The following is a 12,133-nucleotide window of genomic DNA, read 5'->3' as shown; positions in this document are numbered from 1 at the left end:
TAGGGGCGGCCGGGCGGGAAGTCGGGCACGTTGAAGGCGTCGAGGAAGGCATCTTGGATCCTGGCAGCAAAATGCGGTGGGTGGGGAAGTGGCCATCTTGGAGCCGGTTCTGACACTGCAGCGGGAGCCGGCGCCATCTTGGGCCCTGGCAGCTCCCCGCAGGGCCTAGCGCGGCCATGTTTGGTTCGGGCTCAGGAAGTGGTGTCGGGCGCCATCCCGGAGCCGGGCGCGGCCATGCCGGGAGCGGGCAGAGCAGGGCGGGCTAACGCGCCCCTGGGGAGGCCCTGAGCTGCCGGCCTCCCGCCAGCCCCGTACGCGGGGGGGTGGCACCGGCCGCGGAGTCCAGAGGACGGTGGCACCGAGGAAGAGGCGCCGGTGTCACGCCGAGAGCTGGGAAGCCAGGGCTGCGCCGTGCGGAAACATGGGGCTGGGTTTTCTGCTGCCCCACGAATATCTGGGGGGGCTTCGTGGATTCCTGCGTGCCCTGGGCAGCGGGATGGAGCGCTTCTCTGCTTCCCTGCCCATTTCTCTCTCCCGTAGCCTTGGGTCAAAGCTTGGGTTTTAAGTGAAAATGGGGTTTTGTGTGGCTTGTGGTGCCGGGATCAGGAGGCCCTTGGTGAAACAGCAAACCAAAAAGAATATGGCACAAGCCACTACAAGTTTTGCAGCTTTGCAGTGGTGAAAATGCCTGCTACGTAAAGGTTAATTTCAGGAATGTGGCCAAAATAAGTGTTTAGATAATAGTTTATTTATCAAATAAGATAAAGACTAGTATCATCTAAACTGCTATTTTTTCAATAGTGACTTTCCAGCGAGGACTGCTATTGAAGCGTACTGCTGTGTAGTAGCCTGTGACTGAGTCTCTAAAAATACTAAATGTTTACTGTGAAAACGGGAAGAAAAGGCTTAAGAAAAGTTACAAACAAAGTTATATATCCACAGATCTGGGGTGGGCATAGCATGCGCTAATTGTACTAGGAAGTAATTTAAGCCATCCGTGGACGACTGAGTGACCACAGTTTATTGCTAAGGGTAAAGCACGAAGTGAATGAAATGGCACTAAGTTTGAGGGATTATTTTTTTTCCAGTATGGAATACTGTTAGATAACGCAGTGGGAGCTGAAACGGTAGCTGAAGATTTGTTTCTTGCTGTTTCCAGAGATAAGTGGAACAAGATGGTAATGAACCTCAGTCATAGCAGTCAAACAAGCTGCCCTTCTGTCAGGTCAAACGTCCAGCTAGCCCAGCATTGTATCTCTGACAGTGCCCAGTGCAGAAAAACTTTGAAACGCAGAAAGGGAGTCTGCAGCTGATTCCATGGATCTGGTTAGTGAAGCTATTTTGAAGGCAAGCATAGGAATAGTCTTCGGTCATTAAGACTAACAGAGTAGGATACTTGTCATTTCATTAGCATATCTAAGTGTAACTGGCCTGGTTTTCCCTAGAAATGATGATGTTAGCTGTATAAGTACACACACAGGAAAGGCGCATGACTGCTGTGAGCTAAGTACCCGAACAGATACAGAATAACACAAATGTGCAGCTTCCTTTTCCCCTTCCCTTCTGCTAGCTTGCTCTGCCTCCCTGCAGCAGGAGGGGCTGATGCAGTCTGTTTTTTGGCAGACCTGGATTCCCCAGGGGACAGCAGCCCACACCCTGCTGTGCGGGTGACCTGCCAGGCTGCACGCTGACGCAGACAGATAGCTGCCCGGGAAGAGGGATTTGAACCCTTTCATGCAGTCTGCGCAAGAACTAGTAGGGATACACAGCGCTGATGTGCCACAGTGTAAAAGAAGGCTCTGGCTCCCTACTTGCAATATGCCAGTGTTACATTGCTTGCCAGACTGGCAGAGTTAAGGCAAAGAGGTTAATGAGAGCCAAACCTTAGAGAACAACAGAGCAGCTTAAAGACAGGACAGAATTACACTTTCCTAGTATACCGGCCTGGCAATCTGTAGTGTAAGGGCTTTGTGGGCCAGGGGCTTGGTGTGTATTTGTTAGACTTAGTGCATGTTGTAGACTTTCCTTCTATGGATTCATCTAATTGCCTTTTTGGAATGTATTTATACTTTTGATTACCCATATCGTTCCTGGAGTAATGAATCTAATTGTTCAATATGAAAAATTGTAATTTTTGTTTCCAGACTTCTACCTGATCATTTCATTTGTTACCTCCTTGTTCTTGTGCTATAAGAACTCAAGTGTCACCTTCTCCATGTGTCTGTCTCTTATACTACCACTTAGATGTCTTTTTCCCAAGGTGAAGCATTCTCGTCTATTTAGCTTGTCCACCAAAAGAAGCCATTCTGAGCCATGGCTGTCTAGTCGTCACTTTCTGTTCTGATTCTATAATTGTTTTTAAGATCAGGGATCACCACAGCATTCAGTATTCAAGAAGCAACTGAATACTTCACATTATATGTACCTTTAGAATAGCGTTGCATGTTGACATGATTTTTCATAGAACTTTCTGCAGTGACTGCTAAGTTTTTTGTTTGAATGGTATTAACTTACCTGGAGTACATCACTGTGTGTGTATAGTTATGGTTGCTTTTCCAAATACAATAATTCACGATTAGCAATATTGAATTTCACCTCCTTCTTTATTGTGCTGTCATTCAGTGTCCAGCAATCCTCCTACGTTTCTTCTAGAAGGAGAGCACCTAAGACAAGAGAATGGCAAAGGGCCAATTTTTATAAGGCATGTGAGGAAAGATGCACAAGCAGCACCAGGACACCAGGAATACGTTTCCCATTCAGTTCCATTGAGACTTAACCAGCAGAGAACATAACATTCTTCTGTCTTTTTCAAACAAGCATCACTGGACCAGGAAAATACAAAGAACTGCCAATAATAGCTAATGTTTTTTAATTATTTTTTTAAAAGGATTTAGCAGTGAGGTTGAAATCTTAAAAGAGAACAAATTTAAAATTAAACTATGAAACCAATGGAGGATCCATGTTATTCCCACACTTCATTCAATGAATGAAAACCAAGGAATAGCAGAAATCATGGATGGAACTCCACAGTGTTCAGTCATATGAGGTGTGCAAATAAAAAGGCACAGGGTAAAATGCACAGTTCATGCCAATCCATAGGTAGCCTGGTAATAAACTATGGAGAAGAATCATTTGGGCTTTTGCTTTGATTTTTGCTTTGCTTATTTAAGAAAAAAATAGGGCATTGTTCAGGAATGTACTTAATGGATGGGCTCAACATTTGGAATTTTCCTTCTCTGCGCAGAAGGTACAGGGGAAACCAGTCCCGCAAAACAACCATTAGATATCTTAAAGGTTAATCCCAAGATGAGTGTTTTTACAAAACAGTCCAAATACTATTTCAAATGATGCTTCCTTCACTGAAAATGCCCTGGCAAAACATCTGACTGAAATACCCAGTGCCGAGAACCTGTTATTGCGAAGAGCTACTTTTTAATTATGTATGGTCTATGTATGTACCAGTTTTGCCAAGCTTTGTTCCCTGCTTGTTGTCCAAAGCTTGTGCTTACTTGAGCTTACTCAGCAATGTACAAAAATGCTGCGTACAAAAACGTACAAAAATCCACAATGATTCAGTGGATTTTCTAAAGAGGAATCTGAGGAATACCAGCACAGGGCAACCCTGCAGATCCTTGATGGTACTGGAGGGTCCCTATGAAACTAAGTGCACAGTTGTGACGATGAAAACAAACGCATAGCGAAGACCGACCACCAGACCACTGCCGTGTGCTTTCTAGAGAAACACTTATGCTAGTTATGGCTAAGCTTTATAGGGAGAGTTTGGGACAGGTTTTTTTTATGAAGACAGGTTTGCCATATGCACAAGGAACATTCACAGTCTGTGAAAGATCCTAGCTATCTAGTCACTCCACCTGCAGAAAAACAAATGGGAAATCTGAGAAGGCCTGCAATGCTTTGTAGAACTGCAGAATAAGCAGTAGAAATAAGAACTACACGTGGAATTCTCAGTTCTTGCCAAAGTGTTTTGGAGAGAACCTGCATACTCTTACAGGAGGGAGGCTTTTGTAAATATACTGATCACATTTTTAGAATTGTATATGGGTGTAACTATTTAGTAACTGAGACTGATGCATTTTGTAATAACAAACCTGACACAGCAATATAAGTGGTAACTTGCATTAGGGTTTTAGCCAACTTGTTGTGTTGGCCAGTTGAGTCTCTACATCAAGACAAACTTCAATATGAAGTTTACCTGGACTTGTGCAAAGCATTTGACGCTGTCCCGCACGACATTCTGGTCTCTAAATTGGAGAGACATGGATTTGACAGACTGACCACTTGGTGGATAAGAAATTGGCCAGATGGGTGCACTCAAAGCGTTGTGGTTGATGGCTCAGTGTCCAAGTGGAAACCAGTGACGTGTGGCATTCCTCAGGGTTAGTACTGGGACCAGTACTATTTAACATCTTTGTTGGCAACATGGGCAGTGGGATTGAGTGCACCCTCAGCAAGTTTGCTGATGACACCAAGCTGTGTGATACGTTCAACACGCTGGAGGGAAGGGATGCCATCCAGAGGGACCTAGACAGGCTTGAGAGGTGGGCAGTCCCAAGCACAAATACGGGCTGGGTGCAGAATGGATTGAGAGCAGCCCTGAGGAGAAGGACTTGGGGGTCTTGGTTGATGAGAAGTGCAACATGAGCTGGCAATATGTGCTTGCAGCCCAGAAAGCCAACTGCATCCTGGGCTGCATCAAAAGAAGCATGGCCAGCATGTCGAGGGAGGTGGTTCTGCCCCTCTGCTCCGCTCTTCTGAGACCCTACCTGCAGTACTGTGTCCAGCTCTGGAGCCCCCAACGTAAGAACGACATGGAGCTGCTGGAGCGAGCCCAGAGGAGGGCCACAAAGATGATCCGAGGGCTGGAGCACCTCTCCTGTGAAGACAGGCTGAGAGAGTTGGGGTTGTTCAGCCTGGAGAAGAGAAGGCTCCAGGGAGACCGTATAGCGGCCTTACAGTATATGAAAGGGGCCTACAGGAAAGATGGGGAGGGACTCTTTATCAGGGAATGTAGCGATAGGGTGAGGGGTAATGGTTTTAAACTGAAAGAGGGGAGATTTAGATTAAACATTAGGAAGAAATTCTTTACTGTGAGGGTGGTGAGGCACTGGAACAGGTTGCCCAGGGAAGTTGTGCATGCCCCATCCCTGGAAGTGTTCAAGGCCAGGTTGGATGGGGCTTTGAGCAGCCTGGTCTAGTGGGAGGTGTCCCTGCCCACGGCAGGGGGGTTGGAACTAGATGATCTTTAAGGTCCCTTCCAATTCTAACCATTCTGTGATTCTCCGATTAACATCCCCGTAGACAAACTGATGGAGTATGGGCTAGGTAACTGGACAGTGAGGTGGATTGAATAGTGGCGGAACTGCTGGGCTCAGAGGGTAGTGATCAGAAGAACTAAGTCCAGCTGAACAGCTGTCACTGGTGGTGTATGGCTGCAGCTGACACTGGTTCTAGTACTGTTTAACTTTTCATTAATGGCCTGGATGATGAAGCAACGTGCACCCTCAACAAGTTTGCAGATCATACAAAACTGGTAAGAGTGGCTGATGCACCAGGTGTCTCTGCTACCATTCAGAGGAATCTGGACATGCTGGAGAACTGGGCATACAGGAACCCCATAAAGTTCAGCAAGAAGTACAAAGTCCTGCACCTGGGAAGGAACAACCCCATACACTAATACATGCTGGGGGCTGACCACCTGGAAAGCAGCTTTGCAGATAATGATGATGCTGTGGTCCTGGTGGACAAAAAGCTGAACATAAACCAGCAATGCACCCTCACAGCAAAGAATGCCAATAGCTGCCAGGGCTAGATTAGGAGGAGTGTTGCCAGCAGGTCAAGGGAGGTGATCCTCTCTACTCAGCACTGGTGAGGCCACATCTAGAGTGCTGGGTCCAGTTCCGGTCTCCCCAGTACTAGAGAAACGTGGACATAGTGGAGTGAAGCTTGTGGAGAGCCACTAAGATAATTAAGGAATTGGTACACCTGGCATGCAAGGAGAGGCTGAGAGCACTGGGACTGTTCACCCTGGAGAAGACTCGGCGGGATCATCTAGCCGATGGGAGTGTTTAATGGAGGTGGAGCCAGACTCTTCTCAGTGGTGCTTGGTGACACGACAAGAAGCAATGGGCACAAACTGAAACACAGGAAGTTCCATCTAAACACAACAAAATAGTTTTTTACTGTGAGGGTGGTTGAACACTAGAGCAGGTTGCCCAGGGAGTTTGTAGAGTCTCCTTCTGTGGAGATACTCAAACCCAACTGGACACAGTCCTGGGCAATATTATCTAGCTGACCCTGCTTTCAGCAGCAGAGTAAGGCTAGACAGTCTCCAGTCTTCCAACGTCAGTTATTCAGTGACTCTGTGAATTAGAGCCTTTCTAAGCTAACTGGGTCTGCTTATCACGAGGGAAAGGGAGAGATCCAGAAGGGAAGAAAAAAAATGCAGTGTGGTGATTTGGGATTACCATCAAAGCTGCAAGTTGGAGGTCTGGTCTGATCTAAGGAATCATTTTATGAAAGTAACAAAATGTCCTTTTTTCCTTCTTGCACCATCACCTTTGAGTATCTACATCGTTAGGCATTTTACGCTGAGGCGCAAAATACTTCACTAGTCATGCTGCTTGAAAGGTTCATTGATCTGGAAACCTATACAGAGAGGTACCACATCGTTTCATCACTGTCCAGCGTGAGCTGTCTGGACCAAAGATAAAGTGCTTGCTGTGTCAAGGTTGTCTGTAGGAGAGAGGTTTTAACTAGGAGGACCAGAGCTGGTGGAGAATGACCTTCTTGCAAAGGAGAGTTTGACTAGAGCTAGCAAGTCATAAGGTGGTGAAAAGGCTGCGTGTCCCTTGGCCAACAGGAGATGCTTTCTGTCTGGGTGTGAGGATTCCCCCAGGAAAGACGGCAGGTGAGAATAAGATGCAGCTAGAGGAATTTTCCTGGCAGGCTGTTGACAGCCTGTCCACCATTGAGGGTCCAGCCCAGCCCTGGCCTGCCTTCCTGTTTCTGGTTTCATGGGTTTTGTGTTGGTGGCTGCATTTGTGTCTTTCACAGAGATATGCTCAGGAGCAGAACTCTGCTCCATTTTCCAGGCCGAAACCAAAATATTGAGGCTGATTCTTGTATGTCTGAGCTTTGTCATTTCTGCTAGCAGTCTTGATTTCCCGAACTGGGAGGGGTGAGGAGGAACCCTGTTGTTGCACATTTGAAACGCCTTCCCCTGGATGTCTTTTCTTTTTATAGTATTGCCACATTTTTTGTTATCAGCATTTCAGTTAACCACTTCTAGCTTTTCATCAGTCAACTTCCTTCTTTTTTTAAAAAAAAACCAACACGACTTTAAATACCCTGAAAGGTCAAAAACCAGGTTAAAAATCCCTTTGACATGACCAATTATGGTTTGCCGAGTACAATGTTCTGTATTTGGTGAACTAAGCTGTCTCAAGCTGGGACAGAAGCTGATCTGGATCGATAAGGATCCCAGAAATGGGATTAGCTAGGTGAGCGTGCTGATGTAATAAAACGTGGAAGTGGCTACAAGACAACAGATCAGACACCTCATGGTGGCATGGCAGAGTTTGGAATTATGAATTACATCAAGGAAAGGTCAGCATTATGCCAACAGGCAAGACATCTGATTCAGTTGTCTTATGGAAACTGTAGTAAAATACATGTCTATGCCTATCATTCCCTTACTTTCCATTGTTCTTTGGCTCAGGGCGCTTTCATTTTAACGGTGTTGAGACAGCTTCTTTTAGTTTGACTCTATTTTATCAGCGGTTCTTATCTCAGACTTCAAATGTGAGTCATTCTAAGCCTTTCTGTCAGGGTGAAAGAACATACTTTGCACACACATGAACATACAGGAAAAAAAGCAGTTCCTAAAATGTCATGTGAGTTTCTTGTTTTAGTCACTCCAGAGACTGGACTGATGGTACTTGCTTGCTGACACACAGAAATATCTGCTTCACTCAGGTAGGTATAATAAGCTGCAGAATTCTGCTTTCCTCTCCAACTTGCAATTTCTTACTCTTCACTCCTGAAAACCTCTCTCTCCCCTCCAGTTCCCACTTCCATCTTCATAACCGCATAGCAGCCCTTTGAGCACTCTCGAAAACCTAGCGTGGGCAGTACCTACCTTCTTATTGATTCATCCCTCAGTTTGCTTTGGAGTAGGATTTGTATTAGTATCTTTATCATTCCTCGATTCCCTGTCCTCTTCATACCATCTTCTGTAGCTATAGGGGGAGGCAGCAAGATTTCAGCTCTTGCAACAATTTTCTCCGGTTGTCTCTGTAGAAGTTGCTTCTGCATATATCAGCAAGACCACGGGAAATAAAACAAACTTGTTAGAATTTAACTTAAGTCCTCAGTTGCCTTCCAGTGACTTCTTTCACAGCTTTCCTCACCTAAAAGCCTCTTAGCAATCGTTACCAAAAAGTGGTAAATTACTCCGTTTCTTCCTGGTGAAGCAGTTCTAACGCTTATGCATTGCTCCACATTTAGACTACGTGTTACGCAAAAAGAGGTTGTTGATTTGGATTATTTTATTATTTAAATAATATTGACATTTAGTCCTGCACACAATAGTACCTGAATGGCATGTAAGTACTGGTGTCACAGAGGTTAAAATAAAGTCAGGCTGGGTTGTCTTATTCCTGTCTTCTCAGTTATTTCTGCAGGCTGTATTCAGCTCTTACCTCTGCCATTTCCTTGCATTCTGGTAATGCTTTTAGGGACCTTTCAGCAACACAACTGTCTTCATTGATTCAGCAAGGGTTTGGTTAGCAGGGATTTTATAAACAATTCTATTAATGCCTAAAGAATTGAGATCAGGCTCTTTTTCTCAGTTCTATCTTTACTTTGCTAGATTTTCTTTACTTTTCTTTCTAAATTTACTAATATCTAAGTCCAAGAATAATTGAGCAATTAAGGTTTTTCCACTACTATTCTTATAGTTTTAAAACACCACTTAAGTATTCTGTGACTCAGCTTCATTGTCTTGCGATGTGACACCTTTTAATGTCTCAAACGGCTCAAGAACATTACTGCTATTACTCTCTTTTAATTTTTTCTTTCTACAACTAGATCTCTGTCTGTTCTTCTTAAACCATTCATTTCTTGCCTTTCTCCTCATCAGGATAACTTTCTAAGGAACCAGCAGAGAGCTCAGAAGAAAAGCGGGGAGAAGGAAGTGCTTACTGAGACTTCCCTAAAAATACCCCTTAGCAAACAGAGTTGCTGTCCCGTCTGTTCTATTTATAATGTCCAGAAAGTGGAGCAGGATTATTTCATCAAGACAAGCATTGCTTTCTCAACCTAAACCTATTTCACCGATTGTACCAGAAGAAATCCCTTATTTTAAAGGGAAAAGGAACTAAACTGCTGGCTTAGCATTCTGAAGGAGTGTATACAAAGCTGGAAGTCAGGCAGGAAAGACACCTAGTGATAGTGCGGGCGTGTGAACAGAGAGCTTCACTTTAGAGCGGAGACCGAAAAGAACCAGACTGAAATCAAAGGGGTTGGCAGCAATAGGAGAACTTAAGTTTGACCTGTTAAGTTTGACCTGACAGACAGAACCCCTGTTTGAACAGTGGGGCTTATGTAGCTTCGCCACCATGAGAATGACAGTGGTGTATAACCGTCGGATTAGTAAGCTTTTAGCACAAACTTGTATAGACCCATGCCTTTGCACCCTGACAGCTCTGCACTGTCTCCTGACTCAGAGATGCTTCAGTAGAGGTAGAGGGGAATTTGGGGAGGAGGGTGTGAACTGCCTAATAATTTGCTTTCTGTTTTATAGCTACAGAATGCCTCGGCTCCTGGGTAATAGCAGTTCACGTGAAGAGGCTGCTGTATATTATGCATCAGGATCCATTGTCTCCATGGCTATCTTCATCATAGTTTTCATTATTGGTATCCCAGGGAATGGATTGGTGATCTGGGTGGCTGGTCTGAAAATGAAAAGGTCTGTGAACATTATCTGGTTCCTAAACCTTGCTGCGGCTGACTTCATGTGCTGCTTGTCCTTGCTGTTTTCCATTGTTCACCTGGCCCTCCGTGAACACTGGCCGTATGGTTGGTTCCTCTGCAAAGTCATTCCATCGGTCATAATCTTCACCATGTTTGCTAGCGTCTTCATACTCGTGGCCATCAGCATTGACCGCTGCCTCCTTGTGATGAAACCTGTCTGGTGTCAAAACCATCGAACAGGGAAATTTGTGTCACTAATATGCAGTGGCATTTGGATCCTGGCCTTCATTTTCTGCTGTCCTGTCCTTCACTACCGTGAGACTAGCACTCATGATGGCAAAACCGAGTGTGGGTACAATTTTGGAGATGATGAAGTGCTAGATTATATGAACGATTCCATAAATGAGGTACTGGAAAAATACTCATTTTTAGCCTACAATGGTAACGACTCATGGGCAAATTTCTATGAAAGTGATTATTCTGTACCCCTTGCCATAGTGGTCATAAACATCACTAGGGCTGTTTTTGGCTTTGTACTCCCCTTTGGCATAGTGGCGTTTTGCTATGCCCTTATTGCTTTCAGAACGCGTGCCAATCGCTTTCACAAGCCACACAACAGGATGCTGCGAACAATTGTGCTCGTGATAGCTGCGTTCTTCATCTGCTGGGCTCCATACCACGTAGTTGGGATTCTGTCCCTTGTACCTACTCTTGAAACAGGACTGAGGGAGTCATTGATCCTCTGGGATCACCTCTCTACAGCACTTGCCTACGCCAACAGCTGCATCAACCCCCTGCTCTATGTTTTTGTGGGACGGGACTTCAGGGCAAAGGCACGGCAGTCAGTGCAAGGAATCTTGGAAGGTGCCTTTACTGAGGAACCAACGCATTCAACCCCTTACTCCTTTGACAGAAGCAAGACTTCAACAGAGAAGGACATCAGCAGCACAGTGTAATGCAGGACTTCCCATCACCACTGTAGAAAGAGCGAGCTATGTCCCTGCGCGTCAATCACTCTCCACTTAACAGCTTTTTTTTTTTTTTCTCCAACACATTTGATTAATCTGCAGATCCACACATGGGGCACTGAGATGGTTCAGATCAGAACGACTAACCCCCTTTACATCCTGCTCTAGAGAGACGTGAAATCGGAAGTACCGAGAGTAGTAATACGAGGGAAGGCTCTGGTGAAGCGGGAGACACAGGGTACTTTAAAGAAGAAAGCCGGCTTGCAGAATGATTTGTGGTGGGATCATGTAGTTTAACCTCTGAATTGCTAGATGAGAACGTCATTAGAATTATTTGCATATGTCTGTTCTGTATCTCCCGTCTCTGATAAACTGCAGATGAAACTAACTTTGGTGTCTCTCCTTGGAATCTGTCATGTCATCTTTCCTCTCCTTTGGCTACGCTTGCTGTCTGAGGGTTTTTTTTCTCCTGAGGATTTACTTAAGAGGGCAGTGCTACATTTTCTGATAGCAGTGCATTAGAACAGTGCTTGGCCCTGTCAGCAGCATTGAACTGAATTTCATGCCCTGGTAGATGCCCAAGGTATTTCTTTGTCCTATCCAATACTTCACTGTACAGTAGTACCTGGTCCAATGCACATGCTGTAGCTACGATTGTTGGCATGCACTCAGTCACTCCCTCCACGACCAGAGTCCCGCATCTTCCTTTTAGGAAGTAGTCCAAGATTATCCAAATATACCCATCACGTTTTAAGACGGCACACGTGCAGAATTTGAGGAACTGCAGTCATTGGTGAACCAGATCAGGTGGCTGCTGGACTATGAGCCATTTGGTAAAACCCCTGGCATTGAGAAGAGATAACCTCTAGCCTGACCCTAAGGAGGTGGGGAAGAAGCCTGTTGCAGCACAGTCATACCCTGCTCTCTACGAGAGGGATGTGCTTCTTATGTCTTTCTGGTGGAGGAAGATAAATAAAAATTTTGTAGCATCAGGCTACTTGGAGGTGTTTTCTGTTCCTAAAAAGCAGTATGTTTACTAGGTACCCTAAGGGAGGGGTTTAAAATCTGCCTTTTGTGTCAGTCCTTCCTTAAAGGAGTAAGGCCAACAAATGGTATGAAAAAGCCACTAAGCATTGATATGGTTTTCACTTGGCCTTTCTGGCGAGCGTGAG

At 45.1% G+C, this 12,133-nt stretch overlaps 1 protein-coding gene across 4 annotated transcripts; it reads left to right on the top strand.

The window, feature by feature from the left end:
• The first annotated feature begins 11 nt into the window (after positions 1-11).
• Positions 12-11,948, top strand: C3AR1 (complement C3a receptor 1). Of its 4 annotated transcripts, none has more exons than XM_054189074.1 (3): positions 12-76; positions 1,089-7,995; positions 9,824-11,948. In XM_054189074.1, exon 3 carries the CDS (start codon positions 9,831-9,833, stop codon positions 10,947-10,949), a length of 1,119 nt encoding a protein of 372 aa, XP_054045049.1. In that variant the 5' UTR covers positions 12-76; positions 1,089-7,995; positions 9,824-9,830; the 3' UTR covers positions 10,950-11,948. The 4 variants fall into 4 exon arrangements, with proteins under 4 accessions (XP_054045049.1, XP_054045048.1, XP_054045045.1 ...); XM_054189073.1 differs by lacking the exon at positions 12-76 and adding an exon at positions 289-411; XM_054189070.1 differs by lacking the exon at positions 12-76 and adding an exon at positions 289-701.
• Positions 11,949-12,133: the final 185 nt, after the last annotated feature.

The sequence above is a fragment of the Rissa tridactyla genome, chromosome 1 (genome assembly GCF_028500815.1).
Source record: "Rissa tridactyla isolate bRisTri1 chromosome 1, bRisTri1.patW.cur.20221130, whole genome shotgun sequence".
NCBI classification, from domain to species: Eukaryota; Metazoa; Chordata; class Aves; order Charadriiformes; family Laridae; genus Rissa; species Rissa tridactyla.
Note: the sequence above shows the minus strand (reverse complement) of the source record. Positions and strands in the feature narration are given on the sequence as shown.

Excerpts from the sequence above, each read along its gene's own strand:
- C3AR1 (XM_054189074.1), top strand. The coding sequence starts at position 9,831 with ATGCCTCGGCTCCTGGGTAATAGCAGTTCACGTGAAGAGGCTGCTGTA.